The sequence below is a fragment of the Mirounga angustirostris genome, unplaced genomic scaffold, assembly GCF_029215605.1.
Source record: "Mirounga angustirostris isolate CCGP_5_RB_7025 unplaced genomic scaffold, mMirAng1.0.hap1 SCAF_9, whole genome shotgun sequence".
Lineage (NCBI taxonomy): Eukaryota > Metazoa > Chordata > Mammalia > Carnivora > Phocidae > Mirounga > Mirounga angustirostris.
This window is the reverse complement of record NW_026991717.1, coordinates 104,792,210-104,811,546: the sequence shown is the minus strand read 5'-3', so window position 1 is coordinate 104,811,546 and position 19,337 is coordinate 104,792,210. Positions and strand designations below refer to the sequence as shown.

Here is a 19,337-nt window from a genome sequence, read left to right as displayed (position 1 = left end):
TTCTCCCATCAATGAACACTGGGGCCGATTTCAGTTTTTCACACTGTTGTTACGAATATTCTTGACTCCTGCTGCATACATGCAGGAGTTTCTTTAGAGTATATACAATTTGCTGGGTTATAGGGAAAGTATATATTCAGCTTTCCTAGATAATGCCAAATTATTTTCCAAAGTGGTTACAACAGTTGCCACTTCTACTTCAAATTTTTGCTAAAACTTGATATTGTTAGGCTTTAAAACTTTCGACAACTGGTGACTCTCAGTTGGTAGATTGTGTGGTTTTAATGTTCATTTTTTTGAATACTAGTGCAGTGGAGCATCTTCTCCTGTGATTTGGCTGTTTTGATTTCCTCTCCAGTATTTTTTGCCTATTTTTCTGTTTGATTGGTTGTCTTTTTTCTGATATGTTCTGGATATATAAATAATATCTTGTGTCAGTTAGATGTGTTGCAAATTTTTTTTCCCCAGTATGTAGCTTGTTTTTTCCCTTTCTTTATGGTGTGCCCTTTAAAGAACAGATATATTAATTTTAATGTCGACAAATCCAGTCTTTCATATTTATGCTCTTGGTTTCTTGTGTAATAAGTTCTTTCCTCATTCAAGGTCATAATGACAATCTCTATCTTTACTTCTAAAACATTTTTGATTTTGACTTTTATAGTGAAGTCCTTAATGCACTTGTCCCAGTGCCTTTTATTGACTAGCCTCTCTGATCTAATAAAGGCAGCTCTGCTTGTTGTTTGTCAAATTTCCATGTATGTATGGGTCTATATTGGGTCTTTATGTTCTGTTTTCTTGGTCTGTGCCAAACCTACATTTTTTTTAAAGTAGGCTCCACACTCAGCATGGAGCCCAGTGTGGGGCTTGAACTCATGACCCTGAGATCAAGACCTGAGCTGAATCAAGAGTCAGACATTTAACTGACTAAGCCAACCAGTTGCCCCAAATCTGCATTGTCTTAAAGGATTTTAGTAAGTTTTGATTTCTGGTAGGGTAAATCCCCAACTCCTCTTGAGGAATTAAATATATTTTTATCAACAAAAATGTTTCTTTCCTTCATTTTGAATAGATCCTAAATTAAACATTACATTAAGGAATTAATATTCAAATATCTAATAAAAAGTAAATAGCTAGAGAACTAGAGTGAAGATATTTAAGATGAAGCTACTTTGGCCTAAGTATAGCATTCTTAATCTGGATAATATGTGCATTCCCCATGCCCCAAGTTAATAGGTTATGTATGTATGTATGTATGTGTGTGTGTGTTTGTGTGTGTTTTAGCCAGATACATACAATATCAATACTAAGTAGATAATTCACTAAGTGCTTACCTTATCCGTGGAAAGTTGTTTATTTTCATGTAGGCACTAGAAAGGACTCTGATGAGTTCAGGTTCATAGGAAAAAACAGTTACCCTAGAGGCATTTTTTATTGATTTTTGGGGTAGTGTGCAGGGATGAGAATCCACACAACCAGTTGGTATTTAAATGGGATATATTTAAACAGAAAAAAAAGTTCAAGTGATATGAATGTTATATATTAACTGATTTTTTATTAGAATGCTAAGAGAGGATACAAAATCTTAATAACAAAACAAGAGTACTGAAATATAATTTGTATATTCTAAATAGCACAAAAATATTAAACAGTAAAATCCAACCTGAGTAATCTTTGTTCCAGTAATAAATGTCATAGCTGCTGTTGCTTCTTCTTCAGAAATGAGGAGTCCATCTAAATGAGTGAGAGTCTTTAATCTGCCAATAACACTCAGCCTTAATGTGGCTGGCTTGGGAAAATAACAAAAAGTTAATTTTTACAAAATATTGCATATGTTATGGCATGGAAAGGAGTGCTTCTCTATTCCTTCTCATGTAATTCAAAATTATGCATCTCCCACTTTATTAGTTATATCTACAATTAAGGGCTTAACTTAGTTCTTTAATAGCTGAAATTAAGTTATATTTAAGAACTGATCTGTTTCATTTGAAGGTGGATAGCTCTACTCTTATGAAGGAAGGGAAGTCCTGAAGGCTGTTGAAAAGTGTGGTGAAAAGTGTTCAGAGAACTGCAGTGCCTCCTGTTTATCTAGATCAGCAGTTAGTTAGCTCTGTGTGTGCTTCTATCTGGATCTTTAGCCCTTGACTTCTAGTTTGGCAACAGGAAGAGAGCTGTCCTATAACCAGGCACATTCTGGGTCTGCTTTGGTAAAAGAAAAATATCCTTCAATTTTTCTGAGCAAAAAAGAAAAAATACAACAATGTAAACATAGTAATATGGAAAATTAAATAGAACCAATTATTAGCCTCTTTTTAAAATGTTTAACAGTCTTATATACATTTTTGAAAAGCAAGGAAAGGAGGATTCTTGAAATTATAAAGTTGGGGCCTATTTTAAATACTTGGGGATACCCTTAAACATAATCGTTGAATACCAAAATTTCTTAGCATGAATCTATGTATTTTTGAGATGAGAAAAAAATAGTGTTCAATCAAATTTCCTTTTATAGCAGAACATAAGCCTTTATAATACAGGCTTATCAGGGGAAGTGACAAATTTGTTCCCCCCTTAATGGTCTGTCTCTCTTATTGTATTCTATTATTCCTTTTTAAAAAGATTTTATGTATTTATTTGTCAGAGAGAGTGAGCACAAGCAGGGGGAGTGGCAGACAGAGAAGAAGGCTCCCCACTGAGCAAGGAGCCCGATGTGGGACTTGATCCCAGGACCCTGGGATTAGGACCTGAGACGAAGGCAGATGCTCAACTGACTGAGCCACCCAGGCGTCCCATATTCTATTATTCTTGGTCCCATGCCTCGTTACAGTAGGTTCTAGCACACTGAACTATATAAACTCTCCCAAGGTTTGCAAATGGCAATGGTATCTAACACTCTTAAAGCCACAATACTCTCAAACTATTAGAGCCCATCAAAAAAATCTTTTAGTAACATTTGATTCATTCGATCACTACACTACACTAAATTCAACTTATGAAATACTTAAAAGGAATTCTAGTAAAACAAAGATAGTTTGTCTATTTCTGGCTACTACTGAATAGTAATGAGAAAGTGGCTTTGAAATAAAAATGATCATTTGCTTTTTTATAAATACATCTGCTGCCTACCTTTTGCCATGGATTATGCCTAATATCAAGTGTAAGAAGGCTTGTGGTGTGTTTGCATAACATATTTATTTCATCACCAGATTTTTTCAGTTGATTCCAGCTCAAGTCTAAGTGCCTCAGTTTCATCAGACCTCTAAATCCCTCCAGGGTTATCACATGGTTATGGCTTGCATCCAAATATTCAAGGTTATACTGTAACACATACAAATAGAAGTGGTGCTAAAAAGGATCACAGCTTGTTTTTACAGAGTTCTTTTCTCTATAATTCACTAAGCACTTTATATGTTTTTTGGTAATTCTTACAGAAAACCTACACAGTAGATATATAGCAATTATGGTATCAACGTATGTATTCTACAGGTATTTTATTTTTAGACCTCTCTTAATTCTCACTTCACCCTTGTAATGTGGAGTGACAGTGTTTGTTTTCATAGAAAAGAAGGCAAAAAGTAACTGACAAGACAATTTGTCCCCCAAAACAAGGAATTACAGTTCTTACTATCTGCACTTCTGGTTTATACCACTGAACCCATAGCCTGGCTAAAAAAGGTTCATTTTCAGAGGTAGAAATTAAACCTATTCTATAATTCTCATTTTTAAAAGTACATGACTTTTAATAACTTAAAAATCATTAAATTAATGCATGGTCTATGTTGGAAATTTAGGAAATGTAGTAAATAAATCAAAAGAAAAATAGAAAGCACATATAATTATATTGCTCAGAAGAAACCACTGAAAACATTGTTTTTAATTATATGCACATATATTTTTCTTACATAAAACAGATTGTATTATATAGAAACCTGTATCCCTTTAATGTTCACACATCATTAAATATTCTTCAAAATGGTTTTTCATGATTGTCTAATATTCCAATAAGTGAATTGTTAGGATTATTTTAAACATTTTACTATGAACAATTATGTGGCTTCTAATTGTGGGCAACACTGCAACAAGCATCCATGATCATGATACTTTAACTGAGACTCTGATATTTTTACAGAAAATATTTTTAGAAATGGGATTATTATTTTTAAGGATTTCTATATTGCTAAGATTTTTTTTTTTTTTTAGGTAGGCTCCACGCCTGGTGGGGAGCCTAACATAGGGCTCAAACTCATGACCATGAGCTGAGATCGAGTCGGATGCTCAGCCAACTAAGCCACCCAGGCACCCCTATATTGTTAAGATTTTTGATATATACTGCTAAATAATTTTCAAGGAAGTTTGTACCAATTTTTTCTTCCAATAGTAGAATATGGGAATGCTCATTTTCTTAAATACCCACCAGTTCACCTGCTTTATTTTAATTTATATTGCTTATTACCAGTGAAGTTGAACATCTTTCCATGTGTTTTGTATTAGCCATTTTTAAATTTTGTTCTTTGTTGATTGTGTTTCTTGTCTTTAGCCATTTATCTATTCGGATCTTCATCTAACTTTTTGTAAGAAGTCTTTAAGACTTAATTTGTTACTTCTATTTGTTGCAAATAAAATTTTCTTTTAAGGTATATACTAATTCAGACATAGAACAAAGAAGAGATAAAGAAAACTTTAAGAAGATATTTTGCAACATATTTTTTTTAAAAAAAGGTAATATTACTATAGATTAAACGTGATTTCTTTATAGGTAATTCCAACAGTTGTTTGACTTCAGCATAGAATTAGTCACTGCTCTAGTTCATATTCTTGGAAAAGCATTTATTATAGTGGTTCAGGTTGCAGGAGTTGAATGTACAGATCATTAAAATCTTTTTTTTTCTTCAGATCATTAAAATCTTAAAAAAAAATTCCTGGAAACCAAATAGCATTATTGACTTTTTATTCTCATAAGCAAGCTTAGCAAAACAAACAAACATACAATCATTTGCTATCATAATTTCTTGAACAAAAGGATATTTGACAGTATTAAGGACATAATCTTAGAATAGTCTTTTAAATGAAATCAATTTGGCTTTATAAAAATTTACTTCATGGCCTGTCTTCTCCCAGTTTTCATCATAAAGTGGTAAAAACTTGTCCCAAATTCTGGCATTTGAATGCAGACTAGCATTTGGGAACCATACATCATAAAAAGATAATTGCCTTCTTTCCTTAAAAACAGGGATGGGATCTTCATTTTATATTCCTAAGATATAAAACAGACTCTATGAACAGACAGTATTTTCAGTTTTGTAGCAGGGGTTTCTTAATAGTTCTTGTGCTTCAGTTTGTCTTTCTTAAATTACAGTATAGTACAGCCAACTTATAAAGATTAAAACCCACAACACTTCTTTTAAAAATTCTTATGGATAATGGCTCATTCTCTAAATATGAATTAGCTCTCTCTAGACATCAGAAAAACTTTAGCAATCAGTTTCTCATTGGAAAAGATCAAACAGAAGTATTGTCTCAGTAAAAAATTAGGCACATGATCTAGATTAAAATTGCAAATAGCCATACATATTTGTCTTTCCCTGGCCAACTCTGATTGTGGTGGAGCTATTTTCAGAGAAAAAGATCTCTTCCTTTCCTTTCTCTTAGATACTCTCTTTTCCTGATAGTTCAGGTGAGTGAATGATAAACATGCAGCTTAGGGCTTTTTAATTTATCTTGTATGGATGTCTTGTTTAGACTTTAAAAAAACCATATAGTGTATATATTTTTCCCACCACTAATGAAGCCCAAGTATTCCATTAAATTAATGCATGGCCTATGTTAAACAGTGTTAGGTGTTAGGTTGGGTATTTTGATTTAAAAGGCAAGGCCAGGATGATGAACCTTAAGAATAATACATTTACTTTCTGCAACCTAGTAGAAGCAACTTCTAGCATGCAAGAGGGGTATGGAAACTCTCCATATTAGAGATATGCTTAAGGAAAATGATAGTAAAAATTAGATATCTCAAAGGCAACTTAAAAAACATAGAAGACAAGAGGAATGACAGGTGAGTGATTAAACTAGATCATAACCTTCTGTAATGGCAGGATAAACATAATTCATATTAAACACATATACAAAGCTCACTACTGGGGAATAAAGAGGCGGAGACAGCATAGGTTTTCAATTGAAAACAGAATAAATTGATAAAACTCAAATTCTATGGACAACATTTATACATGAAAACAGAATAAATTGATAAAACTCAAATTCTATGGACAACATTTATAACAAACTTACATGACAAGGTAGCCCAATAAGCCCCCAAAGAAATTGTAAGGATAAACCACCAACAACCACAAGACCTACATGGTATCCATTGTCTATGTGAGAGGAAGAAGGAAGCATCAGGGCAGTATCTGATGGATAACCTATGTTGTAGGTTACAAAGTTCTATTTCTTGACCTAGGTGTCAGTAATAAGCACGTTCACCTTATAATAATTTACTGAACCACATGCTTGTAGAATGTAGCTTTCTGTATCTGTGTTTTATTTTACAATAAAAAGGTAAAAATATAAATGTAGAGTATCTCCTCTCTCTGGTCACCCCTAACATCCCTATAGTCATTTTTCAAGACACATTTATACATCAGATACTTGATGTTTGAGAGGTTTATATCTAGCTACCTTTGCTAATCTTAAAATTTGAAAATACCACTTGGGCATAAATTTATCCAGTTCTCTTGTCTGTAAAATGGCCACAGTAATATCAATCCAGTAAGTAGGCTGTGACAGAAATTTTTCTATCTAAGAAGAACAATAAAACTATACTGCAAAATACATGCTGGGCAGCTGGCTAAGCTGTCTAAAAGCACTATCTAAGTGCCTTGCATGACTTAGGAGTTTACTTTTTTTTTAAAAAAGGATTTATTTATTTTAGAGAGTTCGAGAGTGGGAGGAGGGGTGGGGGGGAGGGTAAGAGAATCTCAAGCAGACCCCTGCTGAGCAGGGAGCCCGATGCAGGGCTTGATCCCCCTACCCTGAAATCTGAAATCATGACCTGAGCTAAAATCAAGAGTTGGATGCTTAACTGATTGAGCCACCCAGGCACCCCAAGAATTTACTCTTTAAATTTTGTGCGTAAGCAAAATTATGACTGTCATAACCTCTGGAACCACTGGCAAATCATCAGAAAAAAAGTTAAATAAAAAATGCCAACAATTTACATATAATCTTGGGACCTCTATTAAACTACCTTCTTTCCTCAGACTACATATTGAACCCAGACTGTCAGGGATTCTATTAAAAAGGACTTCAGCTTGGGGCCCCTGGGTGGCTTGAGTTTCCTCTCTCCCCCTCCCTCTGCTCCTCCCCACCACTCTCTCTCTCTCTCTCTCTCAAATAAATAAGTAAATCTTTTAAAAAAACAAAAGGACTTTGGCTTATTAAAAGAAACAAGGATGGAAGTTTAGTACTGAAACTTAAGGTCAGTAAGGAAAGCAACAGCTCCCACCACAGCGGGAGAAGCAGCAATGCAAGGGCTTTGATATGATTGAAAGGGAGTAGGGGAATGAATAAAAGCTGAGAATGATGCTATGTTCTGAAAAGTTAGGCCAGTGACTTGGGACCCATGGAAATAGGCGATGCTGGGTTGGAGTTCTGGAGCCACATATAAAATTATTTTTGTTCTATGATATATAACAAAGAAAACAAAAGCCAGATAAGATGCTTAGCTATGTCTACATGGTGCATTATTATGTTTGTCCTGTGATCTATGAGAGGGCAAACACAAGTTAAACAAGATCTGCACATGTGACATCCAGGTAGAAAGGACAAGGCAGAAAGAAAGAGAAATAACAACATGAATAATGAACAAATGGGAAGAGAACTGACAGCCTTAGATATGAAGTGGTGAACCAGAAAATGAAGAAGAAGTTAAGGACTCACAAGGAGAAAAATAAGAATGAGAAAACAAGAGCAGAAGAAAATGGAAATGACAATTTCCAAAGAACATTTTAAAAACAAGTCTGGAGTAGTTTTAATAAATTTACTTTAAAGTAGTTAGAAATCAGATATGACCACAGGTGTGTATTTGGTTTGCAAATGGAACCTGAATCAAGATCTATTTTATTTTTTTATTTTTTTAAAGATTTTATTTATTTATTTGAGAGAGAGAGAGCACAAGCAGGTGGGGGGAGCGGCAGGCAGAGGGAGAGCCCAACGCGGGACTCGATCCCAGAACCCCGAGATCATGACCTGAGCCGAAGGCAGACACTTAACTGACTGAGCTACCCAGGCGCCCTGTTTTAGACAAAGTAACAAAGACCTGTTTTAGACAAAGTAACATACCACAGTGTTTTGTTCCTAATTTGAGCTGTATAATCTTGAATATGGTATATTTGAGGTCTTCATTACAAAAATAATTTATCTTTTAAATTATTTCTTTTATTAAATAATTTAAAAAAGAGTTCTTACCAGGTGGTATACATCATCTAAGCAAGTAAATTCATTAAAGCTGATATTAAGTTTTCGAAGTCCTGTTAACTTGGAGAGATCTCTCAATTTACTCAAGCTGTTTCCATGGAGATTCAGACTCTGAAATAAAATGAAATGTAAATAAAAAATAAGACAGATTATATTCTACATCATAGTTATTTAAATAACATTAAGAGAGAGCCAATAAATAAATCTAATGTATGATTTTAAAAGGTAGAGTTTATAATAGCATTATTGGACCCTTTTCTTGATTAATTTGATTTTCCACTTGGTCTAGAAACTCTTTTTAGAAAATAGTTAAATATATTGTTAAGACATTTATTGAAGCATACCTATTTTTTTTAATTTTATTTATTTATTTGACAGAGAGAGACACAGTGAGAGAGGGAACACAAGTGGGGGGAGTGGAAGAGGGAGCAGCAGGCTTCCCGCTGAGCAGGGAGCCCTATGTGGGACTCGATCCCGGGACCCTGGGATCATGACCTGAGCCGAAGGCAGACGCTTAACGACTGAGCCACCCAGGTACCCTGAGGCATGCCTATTTCTCTAGCTAGCCAGTGAACAATGTAGGCCCTAAAGATTTGGGGTATTAGCGAGGATATCTCACAAGAGAGAAGATGGCAGGGCTACACCTTGACTGCTGGAAACTGTATGAGGGCACTGGACTAAGGAGCAGAGGATGAGGGTGTTAAAAGCAGGAGGACAGATGCTCAAAGAAGGAGGTAGGAAAATGTTTCCATATCAGAATTTGGCCCAAACTTTCCCTGTCCATTTGATCCTGAGTTCAATAAAAAGGAATGTTAATACAGTTGTATATTTAGGGGATACCCTGATCACTACATATTTTTCTGTCTTTATACTACACCATTGTGAATGATACCAAGTGACGATTACATTCATGCATAGTCTACATCATAAGTAGTGACACAAGAAAATGTATTAATATAATTGACCGCAATATTCACAACAAATGGGTATTATGATAAAATCAAGTGTCTACCTCCCAACTTTCTTTATTCACCACCACCATCTTATACCCTATTATACTGTGAACATAACAAATTCCTGGCAGGGGAAACCTCTAAATGTCGAGTTGTTGTCAAAACTTGGTTAAAATTGTTAAGAAGGATGAAATTATGCAGAGTAGTTTATTCTACAGGTCACATACCGGTATCATCCATGATAGATTCTACAGATACCTTACACTTAACATGTCCAAACTGAATTCATCATTTTTCCTATATGTGGGCCTGGCAGTCTATGTTTTGGTCCTGATTAAGAGTTTTACTGTCTGTCGAACAGATATTGTTGACCATCCCCTTTTCCTCTTTTCCATATACATTTGATTCTAGAAATGTTTCTCAAACCATACCATCACCACTACAAGTGCCTTAGTTCAGACTATTATTTGTCCTTTGGACTACTGCAGTAGTTTCCACTGGATATCTATACCATCAGTCTGACTTCAGTTAAGTCTAACCACAAGTTGCTAAAGTTAGGGTCTTTAAAAACACAGAAACTGTTCCTTAAAGAAAATCTAAAATTTAAAATTTGTCTTCAAAAATCCGTCCTATTGTGGCATAATCTCCTACTCTTCCAACCACAACCTAATGTATCTTTCTTGTATTCCTTTTTTTTTTAAGTTTTTTTAAATTTTATTATGTTAATCACCATACATTATATCATTAGTTTTTTTTTTTTCAAGATTTTATTTATTTGGGAGAGAGAGAGCAGGAGCAGGGGGGAGGATTAGAGGGAGAAGCAGACTCCCCGCTGAGCAGGGAGCCCGATGTGGGACTTGATCCCAGGACCCTGGGATCATGACCTGAGCCAAAGGCAGACGCTTAATCGACTGAGCCACCCAGGCACCCTACATCATTAGTTTTTGATGTAGTGTTCCATGATTCATTGTTTGCATATAACACCCAGTGCTCCATTCAATACATGCCCTATTTAATACCCATCACCAGGCTAACCCATCCCCCCACCTCCCTCCCCTCTAGAACCTTCAGTTTGTTTCTCAGAGTCCATAGTCTCTCATGGTTTGTCTCCCCTCCAATTTCCCCCCCTTCATTTTTGCCTGCCTACTATCTTTTCTCTTCAGATCGCATAAATCTTTCACCTCTTTCTTGTATTCCAACCTACACCTTTACCTTCCACCGGTACACACCCTATGTTCATAGTCACCCTGCGTTCCCGGATAACACTAGGATCTTTCAAAACCATGTGCTTCTAGGGGCATCTGGGTGGCTCAGTCGTTAAGCATCTGCCTTCAACTCAGGTCATGATCCCAGAGTCCTGGGATCGAGCCCCGCATTGGGCTCCCTGCTCAGCGGGAAGCCTGCTTCTCCCTCTCCCACTCCCCTTGCTTGTGTTCCCTCTCTCGCTGTGTCTCTCTCTGTCAAATAAATGAATAAAATCTTAAAAACAAACAAAACTAAAACCCATGTGCTTCTAGAAAGAGTATTTCCTCTGCCTGGAAAATGTAAACAACTAAATTTCTCATATCCTTCAAAAATCTGTGCAAAACTTATCTCTTTCTGTGACGTTCTCTCAGCAACTCCAAGCTTCCTATGTTTGTTTACATATGTCTCCTCCACTAAAATGATATCCTTGAGAGAGGGAAAATAACTAATTCATTTTGAACTCCTAATACTTACCTCATTGCCTAAAGCACAGCAAATGCTCAGTAAATGCTAGATGAATAAATCATTGCAAAAGCCAGACATGCAACTAACAACAACTCTATTTTTTTTATTCAAGTAAAATTAACATAAAGTGTTGTATTAGTTTCAGGTGTATAATATAATGATTCAACAATTCTATACATTGCTCAGTGCTCATCACAATAAGTGTACTCTTAATCCTCTGCACCTATTTCACCCCTCCCCCCACCCACCTCCCACCTTTATTTCGATATATTTTATTAATTTTTATGGATGTCCTCAAAAAACTCCATCTAGTGGGGAAGACTGAAAAGAAAGTAAGAGGTATGTATCCTGAATTTCTTCTATGGTAATGGCACAAAGGAAGGAGAATAAAGGGTGTGATGTCTAAACATTCTTGTTGTAATATCTAGTATTCTTACTAGAAGCCCTAGAAGGTTTTTCTGGCTTTTGAGCCACATAGGCAAATTTAGGATGAGAAGTTCTTTCATTCTTATGCTATGCGTGTTCATCAAATTAAGGCAGTCAGGTGAAGGTCACAAGCAAGCCAGGGTATTCTGAAGTCTTATCCTCCTCACTGTTTTTTATCTTACAAACCAAAGATAATAAAAAGGACCTACTTTTTTTTTTTTCACTATTGCTTTTTTTAAACTTTTATTTAATCCCTTTAAATCTATAGAAATATATGTCATAGAAGCTCAATCCAATCAGAACTCATGCATTTATTAAGCCTTTCATCCTAAGCTTTTATTATCAAAAATGTATTACTCAAATATGAAATCTTGACATTATAGTGCAGAAACAATAATTTCTCCATACTGTCAGCTCAGAGATTGCTCCTGTAATCACTAGACTGCATATTTATGATACAGATGGTGATACTGTCATCACGTTATGAAACTTCCCTTCCTCTCTAATAACTGGCTAAGGTCAAAACTTAATTAGACTTGAAGATTTGGTGGATGGTGATGATGTAGTTGGACAAAAGCAATTCCATAAACAACTTTAAAAGAGATGTTTTCTAAATATTTTCAGAAGCAGACTCAAAACTATTGACCACATTTATTATTTTTAAAAATATTTTTGCTTTCTTTTTGTTTCCCACAGTCACTTGAAAAAGACTGTCATCATAAACAAGCAATCTAGAAATGTCACATTGGAGCAATGTAATTGACTTTCAAGATAAAAATCATTTCTGAGTATTTATCTGTATTTCAGCTTTCAGTATACACATAGAAAGATAGTGTCCTGTGAGAATAAGTTGTCTTCTCAAGTATTCTTACCAGTGTATCAATCAAATATCAATTTGCTTGCCACTTCTGCAGGCTCAAGCAAACCCACTCTCTGTAAGAACCATTTGCTGTTTGTAAAGGTATTGTTTTTATAATGAGTACCTCATGTGTGCCAGGTGTTATGCTAGAAAATGGTAGAGCTGATGCTAGTCTACACAGTGTTTATGAGTAAATAAGAAAGCGGCATCCATCCTTTCCTCGAGATACCTTTATTTTGAGCTATTAGAATACTGTCACAATATGCCGACTTTGTTAGGACAAGAAATTTCTGACAAGAATTGTCAGAAAATTGTAGTAAATATATGGTTCTATGATTTAAAGGGTACCCCTTGTATATGGCCCTCTTCTGCAATGCATACTACATCTTATATTGCTGCCCTGATACTGGGGATACACATATCGAAGGACAGCCACAGCCTCTGCCCCTGTGGAATTTACAGTCTAGGAAGGATACAGAGCATATAACAAAGGAATCTGTCATGGACTCAGAGGTAAGAGAAAACTTGAATGCTTCAGTATAGATCTAAAAGGTGGAAATTAACCAGGAGAACGGGGTCAGGGGAGAACATTCCATGCAGAGGACTAGCAAGTGCAGAGGCTCTGTGTTGGCTGCAGGCAGAATGTGTTTAAGACATAGAAAGGAGGCTGAGCACAGAGAGCTGAAGAGAGGGTGATATCAAAAGAGTCTGGAAAGGTAGGCCAGGGAGCACGCCATGCAAAATCTTATAGGCCATATTAAGGACTTTGGTTTTATTTTTAAAACAATGGAAAATCATTTGAGGATTTCAAGTAGGAGTGGTGAGGGGTGACGGAGATTTCATGATCAGATTTGCATTTTGAAAAGATTGCTCTAGCTTTAACATGGAGAATGAGTTGGGGGCTCAAAGTGAAAGCAGGACAGGGCCTCTGTTGCAGTTCTAGGAGGAACCCCCTAACCCCCATAGTGAGTTATATTCAGTTATATAATGACTGGCACTGAAAGAACACATTAATAGTATATAATGTGAATTGCACCTCCTGGAGTTGTGCAATGTTGCAATGGTAGAGTGCAGGGAGCCCTGTTAGAAGGCCATGGCAGTAGTCTAGGTCAGGGATTATGATAGTTCAGATAGAATGGTAGCAGATTTGAAATGGACAGATCTGAAAGTCAAGGTATAGAGGTAGGCTTAATATCTCATAGAACTGCCTCAGTGTAAATAAAGTAAGTTGCTTCAGTAGTAGTATAACTCAAATTCTGTTGGTTAATTTTATAAAGATAAAGCTCCTATATTCTATGTTGATGAATCCTGGAAACTAATTTGAAACCTGTCTGTCTTAATCATTTAAAGAGAGCTTACTTGTTATTCAGGAATAAAATACCTTGTAAACTAGAAGGCTACCCTCCAGGCCTATACTGTCCTGTATGGTAGTCACTAGCGACATGTGGCTATTGAGCACATGAAATGTGGGTAGTCTGAAAGTGCTGTAGACTGCAAATATACTCCAGACATCAAAGACGTAGTTGAAACTATCTGATTAATGACTCTTCATTTTGATTGCATATTGAAATAATAATATTTTAGATATGTTGGATTAATTAAAATTAATCTTACCTTTTAATTAAAAAATTTTTAACATGGCTAATAGAAAATTTAAATTACATGTATGGTTCATATTATATTACTACCAGACAACACTGATCTAGTCCACAAAGAAGGAAAGGTCGAGGCATTTTTAACTTTGACAGCATGATGGCTGGCATCACCAGATAGGTGCTTTAGTATCCTTAGACTTCATATGATAGATTATGATTCCAAATTCAAGGTCCAAATTCCAAATTTTATTCCTTATAATACTCACCACAATATGACTGTAAATGCTAGTCTTGGCAAGAGAAAGTATTGTTTTATCATCCAAACTAATAAGTTTTGGTCTGGGCTTGATCCTGGGATCCATTTTTATAACTTCATCATCAAATTTCAAATCCTGGGACAATATTGATCCTTCTGAGTTTTTTTTGCTTTCTTCTAGAATAACATTGTTGAATGAAGAAAATAAAGAGTGAGCCTTGACCTAAAAAATTTATTAAAAATATTGAAAATTTGGTTATTGTATTTATCATTTTGAACAAGAAACAGGCTATGTAGCAAAGATGGATTATCTCTTTTTTCAGTTATATAGTAATACCTATGATGACTAGAATCACATTAGGAAATCAATGAGAGTAGATTAAAATTGTGGGCTAAGAATAAACATGTTCATCCCCTCCCACTGAAAATTCCTTAAAACTAGCAAAAGATAATTTTTAATAGTTTTTCAACAGTGGAGAGGGCACCAACAAAAGACTAGGAATTGTGAAACATAAATAAGAAGGGACTAAATTGAAGACAAATAGGAGCAGAAATATAACCTGTAGCCAAAACATGTATGGGAGATAACCACTTTGAAGAGCAGATCCAGAAACACTTGGTGTTCAGAGTGAACAAGTAAAACAGCAGTGGGATGCTGTAGGTAATTAACAGGTAATTAAGTAATTATGGTAAGAACTGTGGATGAAATGAGCATGAACAACATAAACAGAAATGGCTCTAGAAAAAAACAAAATAATCCATAAGAGAATTATTTAAGACATGGGGTAGGCTGCTATAGAAAAGAATAGGGTAAATACTTTAGAGTCAAAATAAAAACAATTAGTGAAATAAAAATATTCAATAAATGCTCTGAGAAACCAAATGGATATGGCAACAGATCAAATTAGCAAGGTGAGGCTATTATTGAGGAAATCTTTTAGAACATAGAATTTAAAAATGGAGGTATAAAATATGAGAGAAAAAATTAAAAGACATGGAGGATCAATTCAGAATGTCCAACATTTAATGAATCAGGTTCCAGAGGGCTGAACAGAGAATGGAAGAGAAAAAATAATGAAGGAATTAAGAGAAGAAAATTTCCCAGAAGTGAAGAAAGAACTGAATCTTTAGATGGGAAGAGCTAATGAAGTGGGAATCAGATGAATAATGGAGTAAGGTCTTTGCTGACATCAGTCACTGAAGAGTCACAACAGCCAGGACTGCCCACCTCTCGACTTCCTTTTTTTTTTTTTAAAGATTTTATCCATTCATTTGACAGAGACACACAGCGAGAGAGGGAACACAAGCAGGGGGAGTGGGAGAGGGAGAAGCAGCCTTCCCACGGAGTAGGGAGCCCGATGCGGGGCTTAAGCCCAGGACCCTGGGATCATGACCCGAGCTGAAGGCAGACGCTCAATGACTGAGCCACCCAGGCGCCCCTCGACTTCTTGTTATTTGAGTCATTCTGTTTACTATTTGTCTAGGCTTCTGTGTCTTTTCGCTGAAAGCAAACTTGACTGAAACAGTCTCATTCATAATAACAATATAAAATATAAATGCCCAGAACTATACTTAACACCAACATAAAGAAAACTGTAAGAGAGGACTTGAGTAAATGGAATAACTTATCATGTTTCTGGTTGAGAGGCCCATTACTGCAAAAGTCAGTTCGCCCCAAATTAACTTTTAAATTCAGTACAATCTCAACAAAATCCTAAAAAGATTTTGAAATAGAACTTAACAAGCTAAAAAAAAAAAAAAAAAAAGAACTTAACAAGCTGATTTTAAATTTTATTTGGAAGAGAAAGTGTTCAAGAATAGCCAAGAAAATTTTTTTAAATTTTATTATGTTATGTTAGTCCATACAATACATCATTAGTTTTTGATGTAGTGATCCATGATTCATTGTTTTCATAGAACACCCAGTGCTCCATGCAGAAAATTTTTTAAAAGATGAGTGGGGGCAGAGGAAGGGAATTTGCCCTATAACGTATCAAAGCCTATTATCAAGGTTGTAATAACCAAAACAATATGATAGGGGTCCAAGATTAAATAAGAGGACCAGTGGAATAGAATAGAAAGATCTATAAATAAACCTCTTATTTATGAAAATAATTTTAACAATAAAGAGGGTATCTCAAAATAGAGCAAAAAAGATGATGCTTGGTCAAGTAGCTATCCATTTTTTAAGGAAAAAATTATTTGATCCCCTTCTCTCACATGATATAAAATAATTTCCAGATGGGCTTTAAAAAAGTTGAAAGCTAAAGAGCTCATCTATATAAGTATTGGAAGAAAATAAAGAAGACTATTTATATAAGCCTTCTGAAATGAGACATAAAACTCAGACTCTGTAACAGAAAAGATGGAGAGATCTGACCTCTTAAAAATGAACAAGTAAATTACAAATTAAAATGACAAGTAAGGTTTTTGCTAGAAATAAATTTAAAAGATAAGTGACAGAAAATGTTTGCAACATATAAGACAAAGGATTAATATCCAAGAATGCATATAAGGGTTTTCCAATCAATATGAAGAAGATAGAGTCCAATAGAAAATAGTCAAAGGATATAACAGGTAGTTTATAAGACTAAATAATCCATAAGTATATGAAAGAATAAAGTTTCTTTTTCTTGCCCATCAGAATGGAAATGTAAAAGATTGATAATGTTTTGGTAAAGATGCAAGGAAACAAGCACTGTCACATACTGTTGGAAATTTGTAGAATGGCCAAGCCTTTGTGGAGAATACTGGCAAAATCTACCAAAATTTAATATGTGTATATCCTTTGACTATCCAAATCTTTTACAAATCTATTCTGCAGAGAAACTTCCATATTTGTATAAAGATGCAACTATAGGGCGCCTGGGTGGCTCAGTTGGTTAAGCGACTGCCTTCGGCTCAGGTCATGATCCTGGAGTCCCTGGATCGAGTCCCGCATCGGGCTCCCTGCTTGGCAGGGAGTCTGCTTCTCCCTCTGACCTTCCCCCCTCTCATGTGCTTTCTCTCATTCTCTCTCTCTCTCAAATAAATAAATAAAATCTTTAAAAAAAAAAAAGATGCAACTATAATGATATTCAGTGAAGCACTGTTTTAAATAGTAAGAAAACTCGAAACAACCTATATGTTTCATCCACAAAGGAATAGTCAAATAAATCAGAGTATTACTGGATAGTATGCAGCCACCAAAAGAATGAAGTATAAACCTATATGTACTGAAGTAGAAATATGTCCAAAACATATTGTTAGAGGCAAAAAAAAAATCACAAAATACTTAGGTTTTGATTCTACTATGTAAAATGGTATATGTTGTTATATATGTAAATACATAGAAAAAAAGATTGAAAGCAAACCCACAAAGCCATTAACAGTGAATTTCTGCATGAAAGGGAGTGGTGCCGGGGTTGAAGTGTAATAAAATTTTCATGTTTATTATATATTCTTCAGTGTAGTTTGAATATTTTTCAGTGAGACTACAGCCATATATTACTCAGATAATATATTTGTGCATATAAAAACATTTAGGTGTCATAATGATTTGTTTTAAAAATTAAACCCTTCACTGAATAACCATTATATATATATGTTTATGTATAAATATGTAGGTTTAATATAAACTTGACATTACATTATTAGACTTCAAATTACTGTTCTGTTCTTATTTAAGGAATTCCATTTTTAAAAATACATCCATACCACTGTAATATACTCAAATTCAACAATGTATTCTGGCAAAACAAGGTCATGATCAAAGACAAACCACTTGCACTGCCGAATGCTGCAATCACAGTTTCTTTGTCCCATGACAGAATCTAGAGTAAAATCAAAAACAAAACAAAACAAAATACTCTTCAAAATGAAATATACTTTTTTCATTATTTACACAGATTAATAACAATAAACTCAGTAAGTTCCAACTACCATGTTATTAAGAGTGTTTTATTTCTTATATTTTTCCACCCCTCCTAGACAGTTTCTTAATTCTAGAAATACTTACTAGTCACCCTTTCACTACTTAGACTAGTAGGATTTAATTTTATTCATGTCCTTTTCCTTTTCATACTTCTCCATTTTTTCTATTCAGTGTGTGGCCATATATTTTTGACATGTATTACTCAAAAACCTTTGTTATTAAAAGCGAGTGGGTTTTTCATCTTTTGAAATACATATAATATACATGAAATACACAGACTAAAAATGAAATATATATTATATATGAGATACATAAAATATATATGTATTATATAATATATGTATATAATATACATATATGAAACATAATATATAGTATATACACATAATATATATGAAATACAGATAACAGTATGTATGGGTGTGTAAATATAAAATAAAAGTCTACAAAATAAAAATCTACACATACACATATATAAATGTCATTGAAGTAGGGAACAGAAAAATAGAAGCTCACTAGTAGCTAGCAAAGGATTTTTTAGAAAAGTTTACAAACTTTGTTAGATAGAGGTTAAACTCCACGTATCTGTATTAAATACAAACATTTTGTATTCAGGAAAATTAAAGCACATTTCTCTTATGGCAGACATACTTAGTATGTATTTTTGAGGAACGAACACTGAATTAACCATTGGATAGTTAGCTTGATTGATGGAGTCCTGTTCATGAGCCTGAACACTCTGGCCAAGGAAGACCTTTGTAATGAGGAGGATGCCTAAATGTGAATAAAAAATAATTTTAACACTAATTCATTTTGGTAACTTTCCCATATCATTTTCTTTATTAGTCCCAGACCTGACTATATGTTCTGTAAGGGGAGAAATCCTGGGTACCTTGTTTGCCATTGTACAGCAAAACAGAAGCTCACTAAGTATTTGTTGACCAAATGTGATTATAGCAAGCAAAACTTTACAGAAAAGGAAGAAGGAAAGAAAATAATAAGTTTTTTTATTAAGTAATTTAAAGTAAGAAAATTTTTGTTGTTGTTATTAACTGGGTAAAAATTCATTTCTGTATCATCAGCACCTAGCATATAGCTTAGATCATAAGAGGCACTGAATACATGTTTACTGAATGGATAAACATTTCTTTTCCCTTTAGAT

General features: G+C 34.6%; 2 protein-coding genes across 10 annotated transcripts in view; one reads left to right on the top strand and one right to left on the bottom strand.

Annotated features, from left to right (window-relative positions):
* The window catches only part of RTN1 (reticulon 1), a 385,922-nt gene that overhangs the window by 81,140 nt on the left and 285,445 nt on the right, over positions 1–19,337 (top strand). The window lies entirely within an intron of this gene.
* The window catches only part of LRRC9 (leucine rich repeat containing 9), a 114,983-nt gene that overhangs the window by 51,456 nt on the left and 44,190 nt on the right, over positions 1–19,337 (bottom strand). Inside the window, exons 14-19 of the mRNA XM_064571136.1 lie at positions 18,827–18,949; positions 17,959–18,074; positions 14,273–14,485; positions 8,455–8,574; positions 3,121–3,312; positions 1,661–1,786 (exon numbers count right to left, since the gene is read on the bottom strand). Coding sequence (XP_064427206.1) covers positions 1,661–1,786; positions 3,121–3,312; positions 8,455–8,574; positions 14,273–14,485; positions 17,959–18,074; positions 18,827–18,949 — 890 coding nt within the window. The remainder of the gene's footprint in view (positions 1–1,660; positions 1,787–3,120; positions 3,313–8,454; positions 8,575–14,272; positions 14,486–17,958; positions 18,075–18,826; positions 18,950–19,337) is intronic.